The sequence below is a fragment of the Acanthochromis polyacanthus genome, chromosome 22 (assembly GCF_021347895.1).
Source record: "Acanthochromis polyacanthus isolate Apoly-LR-REF ecotype Palm Island chromosome 22, KAUST_Apoly_ChrSc, whole genome shotgun sequence".
NCBI classification, from domain to species: Eukaryota; Metazoa; Chordata; class Actinopteri; family Pomacentridae; genus Acanthochromis; species Acanthochromis polyacanthus.
Genome location: NC_067134.1, coordinates 4,471,602 through 4,490,555, shown reverse-complemented (window position 1 = coordinate 4,490,555; position 18,954 = coordinate 4,471,602). Strand labels below are relative to the sequence as shown.

At 41.8% G+C, this 18,954-nt stretch overlaps 2 protein-coding genes across 3 annotated transcripts in view; one reads left to right on the top strand and one right to left on the bottom strand.

Annotated features, from left to right (window-relative positions):
• The window catches only part of LOC110972250 (NACHT, LRR and PYD domains-containing protein 3-like), a 41,904-nt gene extending 26,778 nt beyond the window's left edge, over positions 1 to 15,126 (top strand). Inside the window, exons 9-12 of the mRNA XM_051942445.1 lie at positions 9,320 to 9,493; positions 9,791 to 9,964; positions 14,256 to 14,302; positions 14,453 to 15,126. Coding sequence (XP_051798405.1) covers positions 9,320 to 9,493; positions 9,791 to 9,964; positions 14,256 to 14,302; positions 14,453 to 14,991 — 934 coding nt within the window. The 3' untranslated portion in view covers positions 14,992 to 15,126. The remainder of the gene's footprint in view (positions 1 to 9,319; positions 9,494 to 9,790; positions 9,965 to 14,255; positions 14,303 to 14,452) is intronic.
• The window catches only part of LOC127531988 (zinc finger protein OZF-like), a 184,259-nt gene that overhangs the window by 150,753 nt on the left and 14,552 nt on the right, over positions 1 to 18,954 (bottom strand). The gene's annotated exons all lie outside the window — the stretch shown is intronic.

The following is an 18,954-nucleotide window of genomic DNA, read 5'->3' as shown; positions in this document are numbered from 1 at the left end:
TAGTTTCTCTTCATGAGGCCTCTTCCACTACAGGAACTGAACAACCTGGAACCTGCATCACAGAACCAGAACCTGTAAGAACCTGTGAAGTCTTGGTTCCAGGTTCTGCTTTAGTTTCCACTGTTTGACAGAATAGAACAGGATAGAATAGAATAGATCTTCTTCTGCTGAACCACACCATACAGCAGGAGACCAGGAGGTTTTCTGTGGTTCATCTAAAGAAGTTGGTCTGCAAGTGTTGAGGGAGGTGAGTCTGGTTTCCAGTCTCTGTTGGGCCTCCACCACCTGATAGGAGATCTTCATGGGCCAGTTTGATCAGCAGATGTAACCAATGGTTTCTCTTCTCCGTGTTGTTTAGTTAACCAAGACATAGAGCTTTTTTGATGGTCATCTCCACTGATTATGTCTTGTTCTCCTACAGAAATTAAACAATACAGAACCATACTAGATTGGGAAAGTGAACTTATAATTCAAATTATGTGACATTAAAACACAAATTACAACAGCACAGTCTGGCTTACCTCTCTCTCTGAGCACAGAAACAAAAGAAGAGAGGTAAGGAGGGAAAAACTCCTTTATAGGACGGGGTGGGGCGGCTAAAAGTGTCCATAGGGGTACAGGACCCCCCAGCAAAGGTTCCACACAACAACTGAGAGGCAGACCAAACTATGTATAATTATAACAATCTAATAACATATATATGGTATGTTCTATTTATTATTGTATAGAATAGAGCACTGCTGCACCACTGACCCTGTTACTCAGAGATGTGGACTGAAGACATGAAAGATGAATGAAAGCACCACATTATCTCTACCTCCTCCTTGTGGATACAGACAGCAGAGGACTGGGTGGGCTTTAATCTGCTCAAATTCACTGTGACTCCTTGGTTTTTGTTGTGTTTACATCCAAACTGTTATCAGATGATGAACCTTCTCCCTGCAGACTCTCATTCTGGTCCATCATCAGTCCTACTATGGAGGTATCGTCAGACATTTAGAGGATGGTGTTGTTGGGGTGGATGGAGGAGCAGTAATGTGTGAAGAGGAAGTCTAGCATCAGTCTGAGGACACAAAGCCCTGAGATGTTCCAGTGTTCAGGATGAGAGTAGATGAGATCTGGTGCTCCACCTGATGTTCTGAGGTCACTTTCTCAGGAAGTCCAGCATCCATGGTCACACTGAACTCCTGAAGTCCAGACTGCTCAGTTTGTGGACCAGTTTGTGGACCAGTTTGTGTGGAGTATTGTGGTAAATGCTGAGTTCACATCCTTCCATGTGTTGTTTTGGTCCAGATGTGTCAGGGCTGTGTGGAGAGCTGATCTGATTGGATCCTCTGTTGTTCCGTTTACCTGAAATACAAACTGATTGAGGTCTACAGGGATGTCAGATTTAATACGAAGGAGGATCAGTCTCTGAAACATCTGGTGATGATGGGGATCACAGCAACTGGAGATAGTTGTTCAGGCAGTTCTCTATGGTTTTCTTGGGGACAGTTGTGGCCCATTTAAGGCAGGTGTGGACTACAGACTGTTGAGGTGAGAGGTTGAAGATGGTGGTGAATACTTCTGCTAAATGTTCTGCATCGGCCTTAAGAATCCGTCCAGAGACCCCATCTGGACCAGACTTTCCTCATGTCGACTCTGTGCAGGGTGGGCCTGTCCAGATGTTGTTGACGTTTTATGTTATTTTTTCTGGTCATGCAGGATAGATGCTGTCATCTCTGTCAATTTGGTCAAAGTGAACAAAGAAGAGGTTGAGAGAGTTCTGTCTGCAGGTTTGTGGCTGTGTAACTGTCCTTGTAACCAATGAAAGTCTTCATCTCCTGCCACATTCACATGAAGCTGCTGTTGTGAAAAGGTTTCTCTATGTGCTGTTTGTATCTGTGCTCTGTCTCTGATGATCCTCTTTAGGCTCCACTGTGTCTCCTTGTTGGTTTGATGGTTCCTGGTTTGAAGGCAGAACCTCGTTCTCTCAGCAGGGTTCACACTTCACTGTTGGGCCACAGTTTCTGGTTTGGAAACACTTAAACAGATTTTGTTCCAGTCACATTCTCAGTGTAGTGTCTGACCAGCTACTTGTGGGAAAACATACTTTTCCTTTTTGCCTATGTAAGGAGGGGGTCTCTGACCTGAGATGTGTTTTTTTCTGGGGATGTTTATGTTAACGTGGTTTCTGTCTGGGAGAGTGTAAAGTGATGTGGGGCCTGTCATTGAAGGGAAGTCATATGTTATGTTAGGTTTCCATGTATGGACCTATATCAGTGAAGGACATCAGTTATCCTCGAGGAGAAACCCTATGCTATATTGATTTAAGGGTTCCTGTTTTTACCAGAGTCATCAGATGTTGAGTTAGGGGTGTGTAGAGATATTGGCTTATTAAACGGTAATTTAATAAGTATGCACTCGTTGATTGTAGGGGCACCACCTCTTTAGAGGAAATTTATTAATTAACATTAATAAAAATATTAATTAATTTAAATTTTGATAAGTTGATCAGTCTAATATCTGAACGTCGCAAATTCTAAAAAACATTGACCCAGTCTGGACACACAGAAACGCCAAAGACGGTAATTTTGGTCTAAATGAAAGACATTTATTGACTAATGATAATACAGTGATGAATATATCAGATACATGCGTGAATGAATAAAGGTGATGTGTGGGTGTTTATGTGTGAGACAATAGGTGGGTGTGGGTGTGTGTGTGTGTGTTCTTTAAATTTGCATTTCTAATCTTGGATTATGAGCTGAGTAATCGCTGAAGATATGACGAGGTGATTAACAATTTGGAATATGAATGACTGATAAGTGACTAAACGGAGTTATTAAAAATTGAAATATCAAGCTATTTAAGGACGTCAACCAATAGTTCAGATCACACCAAAACGTCAGCTGATCTTACTGTGCTGGAGAATGGGTCGTTTAGAAGGTTCTGGAACCGGGACGCGGTCGCTTCCTGGAGCGACGCTTGGTCAAGCGTCTGTGTGGTGACCTGAGCAGCAGCTTGGCCGTTATGGCAACCTGAAGCATCCTGTTCACAAGAACCGTTGGCGTCGCCGGCTTAGTTCGGCTCAGCGCAGGCGGACCTCAGCAGATGGTGGAGAAAAAGCTGGAACAGTTTGTCCTTCTTCTGGGGTTGACAAAAAAAATAGCTTGATAAAAATTGTCCTGTCTGCCGTCGATTAAGCCAAATGAAAGTGCAGATGTCTAGACAGAGCCACGGCAAATTTGGAAGTATAAAATTGGAACGGGATCTGATTGGTTCTTTTTTTTTTTAAATCGCCGGTAAAACGAAGGGACCTCTGCGGGTTGAAGTGAGCGAAGATATCTATTCTTTGATTAAAAAGATGAAAGAAATCACAGCTATCAGAGGCCTGCTCTGGTGCTGGTGTAGACTTAGAATAAAGAAAAGAAGAAGAAAGAAGGCGCCAAAAAACAAAAGAATCACTCGGACGTAGTTTCTGGTAGTGAGTTAGAAGGAAGAGAGTGAATAATTGTAAAATGGCTGTTTTTAAAGGTTTTCTCTGGGGAGAGGCGTGGAAGTGTCGGTTTCAGCGCGGCTTTGGGACCCTCCCCCTGTGGACTTCGGGAGAGGAGAGATGAGGCCGAATCAATTGTGGATCAAAATATTAAAACACGAAAAAGAGCGATCTGTTTACTCTTGCCATGATCTACTGTATTTTAAACAGTCAAGATAAAATAATACTAAGTTAAATCAGCTAATCCAAAAATATATGAGTTACTAGTTATATTATATGTTTGTGTGCTTCATCTAGTAATTATATGTATCACAGTGCAAACAGGATAATATGACATACATACTGTGACATATAGAACAGTTTTCAACTCTTTTTGACCTGTATAAAACACAATTTCATGATTAATTCAGTGGAATCCTTGACAATGTCATGGCATTCCGCCGTCAAGAGGGGGCAATGTTGAGCTGTGGAAGAAAAAGTGAATTAACCACACATTATGTATTTTCCGAAATGTTAAGGCTAGAAAAACGGGAGTTGATTCAAAATGTGTAACAAATTCTTATTATGGCATTGGTAATTCCAAAATCACAAGATATATTTCAGAAACATGAGTTTAAGAAAGTCCTGTGGAATGAAAAGAGAGTCTCTGCCAGCCTCTGCAGAGGTGAGGAGGAGGTTATTAAAATATTTATGACCCTGTTATCTGGCAGCAGACAGGGAGAGGAGCAGAGGTCCAGCTGAGAGGGCACTTAATTCATGAAAGCATTTAAACCAGAGTTGCAAACAACAGTTCAGTTCCTTAAAAGGTGTGAAAGTTCTGTCTCCAATTCCCAGCTCTCTGCAAGAAGTCTATATGTTTTCCTGTGGAGTTAGAAACAAAAGAAAGTATACATGTCCCAATTTTTCTTACAGATATAGTGATAGTCTGGAAAAGGATTCTCTTAACCAGTGTCAGAGGTCGTCATAAACATGAATTTAGGATGTCTCTGGTGGAAGGTATAGGGTTCTCTGGCCATAAAAATCCACTTTAGGACCCTCTGTGTTTGTTTAAGCCGCTCTGAGGAGAGAGCTTGTGGCTGTCTGAGGTGGGATCACCCCAGGAATTTTTCCGGCCTCTTCAAGGTGGATGTCGCCTACATGTGCATCCTTGTTTTTCACCAAAGTCTCAGAGGTTGAGCTCATATCCTTACCAGAAGGGTATAAAGCTGATCACTAGCCCATTGTTCGAGGAGGAATCAATCAGCGGGCTCCTTCCAGGCAACATCTGTCTGTATTGATGCTGTTCTTTCTTTTAATAAAAAACTTATAAAGATAGTCAGTGTCACAGACATTTCTCCTTCACCTGCACATCACGGACATCAGAGAAACTACGACATCAGCACAACAGATTATATCTGAGAGAACAGCTGCTGTGTTTCCCTCCTCAAATACCTCCCAGTGGTTGACATTAAAGCAGCTCTGCAGGGCTGAGGAGGCTTCTTTAGTCACGCTGAACTGTTTCTATGGATGGTCCCTGTCTTCAGATCAGTGGTTTACATTCTGGGATCAGGGGAAGACATTGATGGTCTGACAATCCCAGATGTGGCAGAGAAGTGGATTTATAGGCATCTGTAATGTTAGTAATCTGATCTGGAGTCTTTTCTTTTGAGAAATTTACATTCTTACTTGAGGTTCAGGTCCAATTCCTTCTCACCATTGGAGCCCAAACATCCACTGAAGCAGTGCTGTCTTCTGTCTCCACTGAGATCAAAGATATCCTCAGTTCAGATCCTCTTGGGTTCACATCTTCAGATGTTGTGGATCCTGATCCCATCACTCCCAACTCTGTCTTCACTGGGGGGAAGGAACACGTCCCTACCTCAGGTGGTTCATGAGGAACTGAGATTTTGGGCTGAAGAATATGACAACATACTCAGACACTGGCTGAAGATTTTTGTAAAGACTTCCTGGAACAGCAGCTTCCAGGACTTCAGGTGTGTCAGAAATGATGGAGTGAAGCAGCAGCCCTGCAGGTGAGGACAGTCATCATGACTGTTGATAAGCAGTGTCCTCATGTCCTCATGGTCTGTGGGTAAGGTCAGTCCAGTCTTCCTGCTGCTGATGTCTGAGTCCCATCAACTGAAGTGTTGTTGAAGGATAGAACATCCATCCCACCTGTGGTGAGGTTCATGGTCTCTCTGGTGTCCCTGAAGAGGAGCTACACCCTCATAGGGACCCTATGAGCCTTTTCAGATGTGAGGCTGTTCAAAGGTTGTTGGTTCCTTTCAGACTGTAGGGACGAAGAGCCAATCACTGGGCAGCAGAGTGTCTCCTGAGACTGAGAGAGAATGAAGAGTCCAGCTCACTGACGCCATGAGGAGTCCAGACTTCATCAAGAGTGGAGATAAACAGTTTAAACACATGAGTTTGGAGATCCTTAGTTTGGTTCCAGTGGGATTGATGTGTGAGTGAAAACCAAAGCATGAGTCTCAACAGCACAAGTAGAAGTGAGGGAACCTGAAGAACAAGGACTGGAGATCAGAAGACGTTTGTTCTGGAACAACATCAGAGATGGAAGCGAGTCTGACAGTGATTTAATGGCTGTGTCCGCCTGTCTAGCCTTCCTTAACCCTTGCCTCAGGTTAAGTCTGGTCCAGCTTTCCGTTTAAAGGGTCAGATTCTATCTGCCTATTAGAAGTCTACCTAACAGGATTCAGCAGAATAATTAAGCTGGCGTCGAGGAACACTCGCCTAGGTTCTGACTGCCTTACATCCAAACGTCTCACCTCTCTTATCTGATAAATACTCTCTTACTAAGCAGCCCACTATGTAGTAAAATTGATTTATCAATCACGTTTGTTAGCAGCAGCTTTCCTCTAATGACTGCATGCACTTGGTGCTATTCCTAGGTTGGTTTTAGAGGTTTGGAAAAAACTAACCTCAGGGGCATAGGCGTCAGTTTAGGGGGGGACAGTGGGGACGTGTTCCCCCCACTTTTTGTCAGAGGTCATTTTGTCTCCAACACATTCAAATTCTTCACATGTAAGCCGTTGTAAACCCAGTTATTTTCAGTAGTATAGAAAATTCCGACGCTCCTGAACGCACCATCCGCACTCGGCCGAGAGTTGCACAGACACGCAGCACACCTTCGTGAGGTTGAAAAAAACAAAAAAAAAATGCGCAGATGCTAAATTTGCACCTGTGCCAAGTGGAAGCTCCGACCAGAGGCGTGCAGGGGCAAAATTTCGGCCCGGGAGAATTAGTACTATAGTGGCCCACAAACCCCTCTACCTGCATATACTGATAGCTCAACAGCTTGAGCCTCTGCCTTTGGTGCGGCAGTTGTGAGTTCAAGCCCAGCTTGTAGCATTTTGCCGCCGTTCTTCGACATTTTCTCAAAGTGCTGTGGTCTCCATCCCCCCCACTTTTAAAAACAAACTGACGCCCTTGCTCAGGGGTAATGTTTAAACACTCAGATTGGACTAAGTAACCTTTAAGAACCATTAGATTTAATGCACACAATCAGCTTAACTTTTTACCACTATGCAAAATCAAAGGTTTATAATAATTCCATTAGACTTCTCTTTAAATGCAATTTAGCGTTTTATTAAGCAAAATTAGCAGGGGCACAACATCAATTCATGATTAAACAATTAATTATTTCTGATTACTAAAACTAAATTAAACTGAGCTGAGTGTACCTTACAATCTTCTCCAATTGGTAAATTTAGGAGAGAGAGCGGACAGCGTGGCCACCGCTGTATCACCCAGTCTTGACTTGCGTCTGGGAGAAGTCCTCAGTTGTCCAGTAGACTCAGTACGATGTCTTTTTAGCGGACAAAAGGATTTCTTCCCTCAGCAGGGGGAGGGGAGGAGTCCCGTAAGCCAATCGTGGTCTGGCAGCTATATCTGGAAGCGGCTGGAACGTTAGTGCTTACACCCCAGCTGTCTTCTCTGTTGGATGGTGGTGATGGAGAACCTTCGTCTGTTCAGGCTGTAGTGGGTCACTGGGTCTCCCAGCCCCGGGGAGGGGAAGAGCCCTGTGCTGTTGCCTCCTTCGCTTCTCTGGATGTTGCCGGTTCTTCCCTCTGTTGATCTCGTCTGGATAACTGCAAACCTCTTAGGACTCTCCGTTTGGCAGAGTGTGGTCCTCGCTTGTTGAACAAAGTCAGAAAAAGACTTTGCTTCCAACGATGTTCTTCAGCGAACTATGGAGCCTAAGTCCTGCGTTGTCTTCAAGTCTCTCGGGCAATAGATCCATTGAAGAGTCTTCAGAACTCCGACCAAGTTCCCCTTTGCAGCTCTCAGGCAACTCCGGCGAACGACTCCCGTTCAGTGTTTGTGACTCTGCTCCTTTATACTCCTACTCTTACACACATCTCTAACTTGGTACGCCCATTGACTCATAGATTTAGACATTGTCTAACTCTTGCAATCACTTGTAATCACATACATCAGTTACACAGAAATCATGTTTTGCAGCAAATACTCAGTGTTCACATTTTGATGTTAACACACACATACATTTCTTGAGACATGTCACCACGACCATATTTGGCCACAGAACTTCCTCAATGTCTTCTTTTCTGCAATGTCATGCTGACTTCTGTTTCCTCTCTACACACAGAGCTCAAACAGAGGTAACTTCAGTTCAAAACACATACAGCTGCACTGAATGTCTTTCTAAATCATTCCACTTAGTTTAAACATAATGAATCACTAAACATAATAAAACATCTCATCAAATCAACCATCTTGAGTTTATATTTTAGCAAGCATAATCATATGGTTAACATAATGTTTCCTTTCAGATCTTTATTTGTCTGTGTCAGAGAAAAACTGACTTAGACACCTGAATCAAGAATCACGCAGAGAACAATGTTTTACTTGTACAAGGGCAGAGCACCGTGCATTAGAACACCGCCGTGCATACTGCAAAGAACTCTGCCCAAGGAAGCTTTATTTATATCATGGTACAAACATCATACTTTCATAGCGGTGTGTGTGTGTGTGTGCGATAAGGAGTGAAAAGAGGAAGGACTAGTTCCTGTTTCAGAAGCAATTTTTAAATGTTGCAGACAGAACAGTAAAGATCACAGACAGAACAGTTACAGAACTTATTTTGCTTAAGGCTTAAAAACAGTTTCTATGTTATGATCAAAATGTATTTACAGTTTCAACCTAACAGTCTGCTTCATAAACCAGTGTTACCTTTAGGCCTGAGTGCTCTCTGAGACCTCAACACCTGTATCACACTTGACAGCTGCCATCAGCATCAAGTTGACTATTTTTCAGATTGTAAAGAAGGAAAAAGTCCAAAGTGTGACTTGTCCAAGTGTATGTCCTGATTTGAATCCAACAGACCAACTTTGGGGTATTTTAAAGACAAAGGTAGAGCAACACAAACCCTCCAACAAAGAGCAGATGAAGACCAAGTCTCTGAAGATGGAGGAACATCTCTGCAGAAATGTGGTTTCTAAATGTGTCATCAAAAATAAAGGTGGACATAGAAAGTAGTGAAAAAATCCTCCATTCTAATGACAGTAATGAAAGATGTACTGACCTTTATTGGATTAATTTCTTCTTTTTTGGCCTGTATTCTTCATTTAGGAAATCTAAACAGTTTGTTTTTAGTCACATCAAATACTTTACTGCTCAGCTTCAAAGTAATCTGATTACTGTAATGTACTACCCTTTGGATTATTTTCACATTTAAATAATATTTCAGAGGACTGTCCTCAGTGCTGCTGTATTCTGGACATAGTGGGATGTATTTGTTGTTAAATTCACTGCTGTCTTTTCAACAGGACAGAAAATACTGAACTTAATGTTTTACTTCTTTTCTTGTCTTTGTCTCTTCAGACTTAATAACTGTAATCTGTCAGAGAGAAGCTGTGGAGCTCTGTCCTCAGTCCTCAGCTCCCAGTCCTCCAGTGTGACAGAGCTGGACCTGACCAACAACAACCTGCAGGATTCAGGAGTGGAGAGTCTTTCTGCAGGACTGGAGAGTCCACACTGTAAACTGGAAGCTCTCAGGTCAGGACTCACACTTTGAAACTGATGTGATTTCTATCAGTGGATAAACAGCTAACCAGAGTACAATCATTTCTGCTGATGGGATTCATCAAATGAGCTTTTATTGAACTTGTGCGGGACTTTGTCAGGGTTTATTTTTGACATGATTAAATCCCACTAATCATTGTTGAGATTGTTGATTTGCTTGAGACGCATGAAATGTGCAGCAAAATGTATCTGAAAGACAAAGAAGAAAAGAGAGAGAGAAAGATCCATCCAAGTGTTGTCCATCAGGTTTGTGTTGTTTTGTGTGTGCAGGCTGTCAGGCTGTCTGGTCACAGAGGAAGGCTGTGCTTCTCTGGCCTCAGCTCTGAGCTTGAAGACCTCAAATCTGAGAGAGCTGGACCTGAGCTACAACCATCCAGGAGACTCAGGAGAGAAGATGCTGAGAGCTAAAGTGGAGGATCCACACTGTAGACTGGAAACTCTCAGGTACAGACAGACAGGAACCTTTTAGCCTAGCTCAGTGCTTCTTAAAGCTCGTGTCCGGAGTTTCCGCTTGTTTTCAATTTATGTATCATTGTTTAACAAAGCTTAAATGTGTTAGTCTAGTTCGATACTATAATATAATGTTAGTATGACGCGATATGAACATTTATTCATGAGCTCCGCCTTCCTCTCATAGACCCCCATGTTATTCCAAAAAGCGCCGGTCGCTGCCGACCAATCAAGTTCGAGCTTCAGCTTTGTCATGCTGTCAATCAACGGTTACGCGCACAGCAAGCAAGCCCATGCAGAGGTGGGCGAGCTACGCACTACGCAACCGCGCGCACATTTGTTTTGCTTTTGGAGGAGAGAGCATCAGGGATCAGCAACTTCCAGAAAAAGTTACCAATCCTACGGCTTGTCATGCCAAGAGACTGCAGGACGTTTTTTGGCTCGGGGTGCTCGCGTCGCTCCACGACCACGGCCTCCATAGCCTGCCTGACGGCTTCGTTTAGATGCCCGACCTCTGGAGGAAGATGTTGGGGCGTCTGGGACATACTCTTCGTCAGAGGAGTCATGCAATTCTGTACTCTCGATAGAAATAAATAAACAATGTAACACATATACACGCGTAAATGCACTAAGTTTGATAAACAACGTCATCGAGAGGGATACACTAGTGTAATCACATATTGAAACTTTACTCGTTCGTCCTCGCAGATTCATGTTATTTTGGTATTAGGACAAGTTACAGAATTCTAACGTAATTCTTTTATTATTTACTAAATGTACTAAATGTAGAAGAGTGGAAAACAGCAAAACAGGCAAGATGCTGCAGCACTCTGGGCACCCCTCTCAGGTACTGCGCACGTGCACAAATAAAGGGGCGAAATCAGAGGGAGGGTGGGACCACCAGTGTTTTGGGAGACGCTGTGATTTAAACTCCAGACACGAGCTTTAAATAGTGGCACCCCCTGGGGGCAGTGAAAACACACCACAAAGCAGGAGATCTGAAATACTACAAACACACAGAAGACTCAATGGAAAAATATTAAACAGGAATGAGAAGAAAGGCAGAGAGAGAGAGACGGAGATAATGAGACAAACAAAAATATCCTGAAAGCTCAGATGAGGAAATGTGACGAAGCATCTGTAGCTCTTAGCTTCACTGTGACTACGGTGGGAGACGAGGACAGACCGCTATGTTTACTGAGTCTAAAAATGTTGTTAGTGGACAGCATTAAGGCAAATAAATGAAGGCATCACTTCAACACATTACACTCCAACCACGCTGATCAGCCACTGGAGTTTTTTCACTGAAAACCTGCTGAATATTGCCAACAAACATGGGCTTCATGAATGCAACGTGGCTAAAGCAGAGAGCGCTGTTAGCATGATATAAGGAGGCGTAGCAAAGTGGTGGGTGTAAAAAGTCCTCACCATAACAGAGGATCTGATACTCCCTGCATTATTAGACATGATCTGTGTCCTGCTGGAAGACACACAAATAAAAACTGTCCCTCTATCCAATGACTCTGTGTCCAGACATATAAATGACATGGCTAACCATGTTCAGGAACAGCTGGTAGATCAAGTCAAAGACAAACGTTGTGCCTTTCAGTTCCATGAAGCCTGACAGCAACAAAGACTGCTTGTTTGTGGCTTCTGTACGTTTGGACACGACAGACTCCCTGTGTGAGGATCTAGTTTTTAGTAAATATGTCAGAGACAGCCACAGCTGAAGATATGTTCTAAATCCTGAACTGCTTCCTGACTGAGAATGGGCTACAGTGGGCGAAGTGGTGTTTGCAGTGATGGTGCACAGACCATGGCAGGGAGGAGAAAAGGGCTTGAGGAAGTCATCCAGAAGACCTCACCTTCTGCTGAGTGGACACACTGTGGTCCACAGAGAAGCTCTGGCATCAAAGCAGCTTTCCTCTGGATGAAGGGAGCTTCTGCCTGGAGTCAGTTTTCTAAAGAGCAGGGGCCTCATTTATAAAGCTTGCATACGCACAAAACAGGGCTACGCAAAGGTTGTGATTTATAAAAACAAACTTGGCGTGAGAATGTGCGCACCGGCGCACCAACCTTGATTCTTGATGCTTCTTTACGCACAAAACAGGGCGTAAATCACAAACTTTGCGTAGAAAGTGGCGTACGCTGTGTTCGCTGTGATTTCTAAAAAAAACTTGGCGTGAGAATGTGCGCACCGGTGCGCCAACTTTGATGCTTGCTTAAGCACATTTTGGAGACAGAGGGAACGGCAGTGCCGGAGGGTGAAGTGGCGAATTGAAACCAGATTGATCTCAAACCTTTATTGTTATCACATATTAGACTTGTAGAGCCTGATAATCATAAACCCTCATTGTTGTAGATGTTCCTATAGTGCGCCATTCGGCCGACGACTGTATTTGCAGAACTATGTTCATATATTAACAGGAGCGGATTGAACGTTATTTAATTCAGTCGTTTGACCGAAGGGCCGGTATCTGGGGCCGGTGCAGTGATCTTTATTAAATAATTTTGTTTACTGATCACCTGGCGCCTGTATGGCTCATCCATTTGTAGGGGTGGTCTCCGACGCAGTGGCTCGGGTTCGATTCCTGCCTGCGGCACTTTTATGCATGTCTTCCCCCTACTCTTCTTCCCATTTCCTGTCACTCTTCACTGCAACTATCACAGTAAAAAGGCAAAAAAAAGTAAAGAATTTTGTTTATTTATCCATATGCGGCCGAATGGGATGAGCGTCCAACCATTAATCAGCCCTGTACAGGCACGCAGGCACACATGCTTCACACCACAACTCCCGAGTGAAAATGAATTTCTCTATGTGAACCGAAAAAATGCACATTCAATCAGTGTGCAAATTATTTGTACATCGGACATGATCATAACAAATTTAGTGGCAGGGTGGCCTGGGTCAACACATGATTCATTCATCCTGACACACAGCAGTGAAGACTGCCGGCCGGCGCTGCATAAAATGCCGTGGATCAGCAGTTTATTTATATACAGATACATTCATGAGTTACTTTGCATTGACCATTCATGGTAAAATGTGGGTGTGTTGTGGGCGGAATGTGAGGTGGATCCACCTGTGCAATCTTCCAGCTGGTGTGTGATTTATCAAGAAATTGCATGCAGCTGTGCTTACGCAAAGTTTTATAAATCAGGGGCGAGGGGCATACGCCCTTTTCGTATTATCGGCGTACGCAAACTTTAGTATGGATCCTACGCAATGTTTTATAAATGAGGCCCCAGAGCACTAAAACTAGAGTCTTCTCTGCTCCATGTGAGGAGATGGGAGCTGAACATCAAGCTGTGCTGTTTGACTCTGAACCAAGGTGGCTGTCACCAGGGAAAGTCTAGTCAAGAGTTTCTGAGCTCAGAGAGGAGATCAGAATGTTTGTGGAGCAGGAACACAAGAAGAAGTGTGAGAAAAATGGAGTGATGAAAAGTTCCAGGTGAAAGTGGCCTACCTGAGGGACACATTTGGATGCTAAATGAAGTAAATGTGCAGCTTGAAGGGAAAGATAAAGTTCTCCCTCAGGTCACAGACTAGATGAATTGTTTAGTGGAAAGCTAGCGATGTGGGGCAGCCACTGGATGGAGGAGATACTGACTGATTGGAGAACCTGCAGGAATTTGTAGAAGGCAGCGGCGATGATGCCACCTCAGTGATTCCATGTATGAAGCAGCTTATTTCATGACTGATGGGATTCTTTAAGAAGTAGTTCCCTGAAAACAGTTCCCAGTATGAGTGGCTGAGAGATCCTTCCAGTGCTCCCACTGGTTGCAGCTCTGCAGAGGAGGAGCAGCTCATCAACGTGACGTCTGAGGTTCACATCTCAGACTCTGAGTGAATTGTGTCTGAGTGTAGAGAGGCAGAATCCACTCTGAGGGCTGTGGACGTTCTTCTGCTGATCTTTGTGAGACCGGCTTCTCTGCTGCTGGAGACCAGGTCCAGATCCTCCTAAACACTGAGCAGGAGCTGAGAGTTGCAGCGTCACGCTTCAAACACGCTTTGAAAAATTGTTGGTTAAAAACGAGCTCATTGTAGCCGTTAATCCTGACTTCATCATTCTGATTAAAAATCAGCTCAATCAGTGGAAGTGTTTCTATGTTGGGCTCCTGAGGGAATGATGCTGATCACAGAGTCTGGTACTCAGTCTGGGAGAATGATGTCACCTCTATGAACACTCTGGTCCTTTATCAGTGGAACAGTGTGAGAGCCATGTAACGTCCATGTGTGCTGCTGAAAGAGTCTCTGCTGCTCTGACCGTCCTCCTCCTTTCAGGGTGACGCCTGCTGGAGTCCAATGGTTGACACCAGGTCTGAGGAAGTGTAAGTGTGTTTTAATGGATTGATGGAAACAAAGCAGCACATTCAAGCATCTTCAAAGTGTCACATCTCTGAGGTCATCATCAAAGCTTTAATACTGATCACATGATCCATCAATAACTGCAGCTGTGTTGTGTTTGTTCTCTCCATCAGATTCCTGTCAACTCACAGTCGACACAAACACAGTAAACAGAAACCTCAAACTGTCTGACAACAACAGGAAGGTGACATTAATGGAGGAGGATCAGTCAGACAGACCTGATCATCCAGACAGGTTTGACTACTGGAAACAGCTGCTGTGTAGAACTGGTCTGACTGGTCGCTGTTACTGGGAGGTGGAGTGGAGAGGAGATGTTTATCTATCAGTGAGTCACAGAGGAATCAGAAGGAAAGGATACAGTGATGACTGTTGGTTTGGATCTAATGATCAGTCCTGGAGTCTGTTCTGCACTGATCGTCATGGTTACTCTGTCATTCACAATAACAGTCAAACATCCATCAGGTCCTCCTCAGTCTCTGACAGAGTTTCAGTTTATGTGGACGTTCCTGCTGGAACTCTGTCCTTCTACAGAGTCTCCTCTGACTCTCTGATCCACCTCCACACCTTCAGCACCACATTCACTGAAACTCTCTATCCTGGATTTGGGGTCTACTGGTCCAGGTCTGGTTCCTCCTCAGTGTCTCTGTGCTGAGTTGAGTCTCCAGAGTCTCCTCCTGGTACAGAAACAGTGTTGAACAGATAGTTGAGTCTCTCCATGACTCTGTCCCTCACAAACATGTTTTCACATTCATGGATTAAATGTGTTTCTTTGTCAAATCCTTCTAAATGATTCCTTGTAAACTTGTTCCTCTTCAAAGATGGAAGTTGTGATTATTCCAGGAGCCAAATGTGGTGTTTTCGTCTTTTTCCAGTCAAATGTTGAGAGTGAAAATCAGGATGTGGCGTTCCTCTGACGCTCACCTGAACTAAAAGCATTTGAGCTGCACAAAGTGTGAACTGAGAGAGGAAGCAGTGAATCTCCAAACTGCTGACAGACTTTCACACATTATTGTCCAGTGAAAATCAGCTTTTTGTGCAGCCACACTTGATCCTGATGTGAGTCTTTAAGTCCTGTTCTAGTGATGAAATGAGAACTTCCTTCATCTGTATCACTCTTTCCAAAGTATTCTGTGCTCTTCTGTCATTTATGTCTTATTGATATTGATATTTTTCATTTTTACAAGAAATAAGTGCTTCAGTGTTTTTTCATCAGTTTTTTTTATAAGATTCTGAATTTCTGGTTTCATCAACAAATTCTACCAGATTTTATTTTTCCATCAAAGCTCCCATAACCCTAGCTATCTCTGGATCAAAATGTTTTCAGCATCGATATGATTCCAGTAGAATTTAAACCCACCAGGACTATCCAGATTACATTGAACTCTGTAAATTCAACATTTTTTAGCCTATTTAATTCTATAAATGTTGTGTTTGGCCATTAAAGGAGGTTTTCCTCACATTGTGGTATATTTGAACCCTTCCATGGTCAAAATTCTTTGAACAGATCTTGTGCTGTAATCAATGTCTAACTTAGTTTTTATTTTCATTGCAGTGGTTGATTTTTCCTGAACTAGATCAATGATTTTAATACATCTTTCTCCACTTTTATTTGCTCTACCTGTGAGTTTTAAACTGTTCTAAGTTTTTTTTTATTCAATAAATGACTAATAACACACTTTGATCTTCATGTTTGTTTGCTTATTTGCTGATAAGTGGAATTTAATTTTCCATGTTGAATAATCAACGTTTATCCTCTTCCACGGCAGAAATGAAAACAGAAAAAAGATCTTTAGTAAAGCAGTAAAACTGATGCTTTTATTTTGATCTTTTTGTCTCCATTTTTAATTCTATTTAATTAAATTTAGCCCTAAAAGCAAATATAAAGAACTCCAAAGACTAGAAGAAAAACTCCATATTTTTAGTGGTGAAAAGACTCAGAAACCAAACGTGTAAATAAATGATATTCTATGTTTTCATTTCTATCTGTTCTTATATCACAGTCAGTGAGCGAGTAAAACATGAACAATCTAAAGTTGTGAACTTGAACTTCTTTCAAACTGATTTTTCTCTGAACAATCCAAATAAAGTGTGAGGTCAAAGTGTGACGGTTAGATCAACATAAACTACTAATATCCTGTTGAAGCGCTATAGAAGCGTCAGAGCAGCAGATTGTAAAGTCTGGTCCAGATAAGGAGCTCTACAGTGAGGCTGACCGTCCATCATAGCTGTCTAACCTGGACCTCACATCTCTGAAACCGTTGGAGCTCATTTTTAATCAGCTTCATCTGGAGAAACTGACCACAGATTGGACCTTTTCACAACCACTTTCTCACCTCAAATCATCTGAAAACTACATTTAGTGTCACAATAACAGCAGTATTCCCAAAATACTTGAGTTTCCTCTGAAAGTTTCCTCCTCGGTCTTTGCTGCTGCTCTAAATGCATTCTGGGATATTTGGCTCCCCAAGTTTTTTTTTTTTTTTTTTTTTTTTAATTAAGCTTAATTTAACAACAAATAGGCACCAACTGTGTCCTACAATTCCACTGGTCCAAGCAGAAGAGAAGCAGAAAAGAAAGAAACAGAGAATAATCAAATCAGACAGCTTCAAATAAATGAACTTCTCAGGGGTTAATCAGTTTATAACATGAGAATCTGAGACAGTCTGAAGGAACTTCTATTTGACAGTTTGATTAAGGAGGAAAAGAAAAGTTTCAAACTCAAAGCAGCCTTAAAAAATCTACATCTGTGTGTCTAAAACTCACCAGTTCTCATTCTATGATTCCACATAAATTCCAGATGTTTGTTGTGCATAAAGAGAGCAAACTTGATAGAATTGTATTCAAAGACAGGTTGAACGTTGTTTGTTAGCAACCATTCATGATTGTGTCCCTAAAGCTCCTCACAATAGTTCAGGAGGAGAACAGATGTTCTGGAGTTTCACATCTTCTCCATCAATGTGCATGTGTTCTTCTCCACATGAAATCTCCTTCTGGAACATTCTCTACATGGAGAAACATCAGAAAGAGTTTAGAAATGAACTTCTTTCATTTCAGCTCAGAAAGGAAAAGACAAATATCTGCTTGTGACTTTGATAGAGTCAGTCTGTGGAAATGTTGGAGATCCAACTTTTCTTTGAGCAGGAAGAGGAAACATTCTTTAGTTCCTGATCATCTCACAATGTTGTTCTAACATTTAACGTCTAAAAATGTTGATCTGTCAATAAACAGCGTGTTAGAATGAGGAGTTCAGATGAATTCTGGAACATTCCTTTGATCACTGGAACAGCTTTGATTAGCAGAGAATGTTGTTTCTAGCAGCAATCTGAAGTCAGTTTAGTTTGAAAATCACTAGAACATCTTCATCCATTCAATGCGTTCCTTTCTCCATCCAATCCTTCACAAATCCACATTTCCTCCTGTACAAATCCTCCTGTTCTTCCACACTGTAGCTTTGTGTGGACTGAAGTTCTGCTTCTAAAGCATTTTCCAGTAGAAGAACAGCTGCATGTGAAAATGGGATCATTTAAAGGATGGAAATCACATGTTAAAGAGAATGAGACAAAGATGAGGCGCTAAGGTAAAGCACAGATAATGTTCCTGTTTTCTAAAGTCATTTCATGGAACCATTCATTGTTTGTAAATCAGTGACATTCAAAGCCCCTCCTCTACTCATTTTACCACATCACCTTTTAGCATCAAATCACATCACAGTCAATCTGCTGGATTTTCTTCATCCATCGATGTGAAACAGATCAAGAATCTGCTTGATAAATTCATCTTGAAATCCTTCCATTTCTGTTCTCAATATTCTACCAAATATGAAAGATTCCTCTGGAAGCAGATCTTCAAAGATTTTAGATTTGATTTCCAACAATCAAAATGTTAGAAGTTTCCCTGTTGATCATATTTTACTGATAGTTTCTCCAAATGTTTCAGCTCATTTTACTGGAATATTCTGAAGTAAAGTTTGTGTTTTCTGGTGAATGGATCAGATCTCACATTTAGTTTCAATCAAACCCTGAGGATTCTGGAAAATACACACAGCTTTAAAATAATGTTGGATCATCTGCTGACTGTGTCATTATTAAATGGTTTTAGAGTTTCATTATTTTAACCCTCGTGTCGTTTTAAAATTTAAAATGTGGAAAATAATAAATATTTCCAAGTGAAACTTCTGATGTCCACATTTGAACATTTTTGGGACATTTTTGACATTTTTTGTTGGAAAAAGAAGAAATGTTTCTAAAGAACATTCACATAAAAATCAACCAAAATCCAGAGAATTTACTGGATTTTGGTTGATTTTTATGTGAATGTTCTTAAAGAAAATATCAGAAGTTTTACTTATAAATATGTAATCACTTAAGGTATTTTTAAGATTTTTTTGGAGGATTTTTACTCATTTTTTGAAAATATTTAAAAGAATTTTCTTGCCACATTAGGCGGATTTTTTTTTTTTTTTAAACAAAACTTTTTTGAACTATTGGAATTTTCTTCCTGAAGGTTTTTGCACATTTTCATAAATTTGGTGAATTTTTTTGCTGAATTTCTGGATTTTTTCATGTTTTTTGGTGCCGTAAATGAAGCCAACGGGAGGGTTGATATCCAGAGCTAA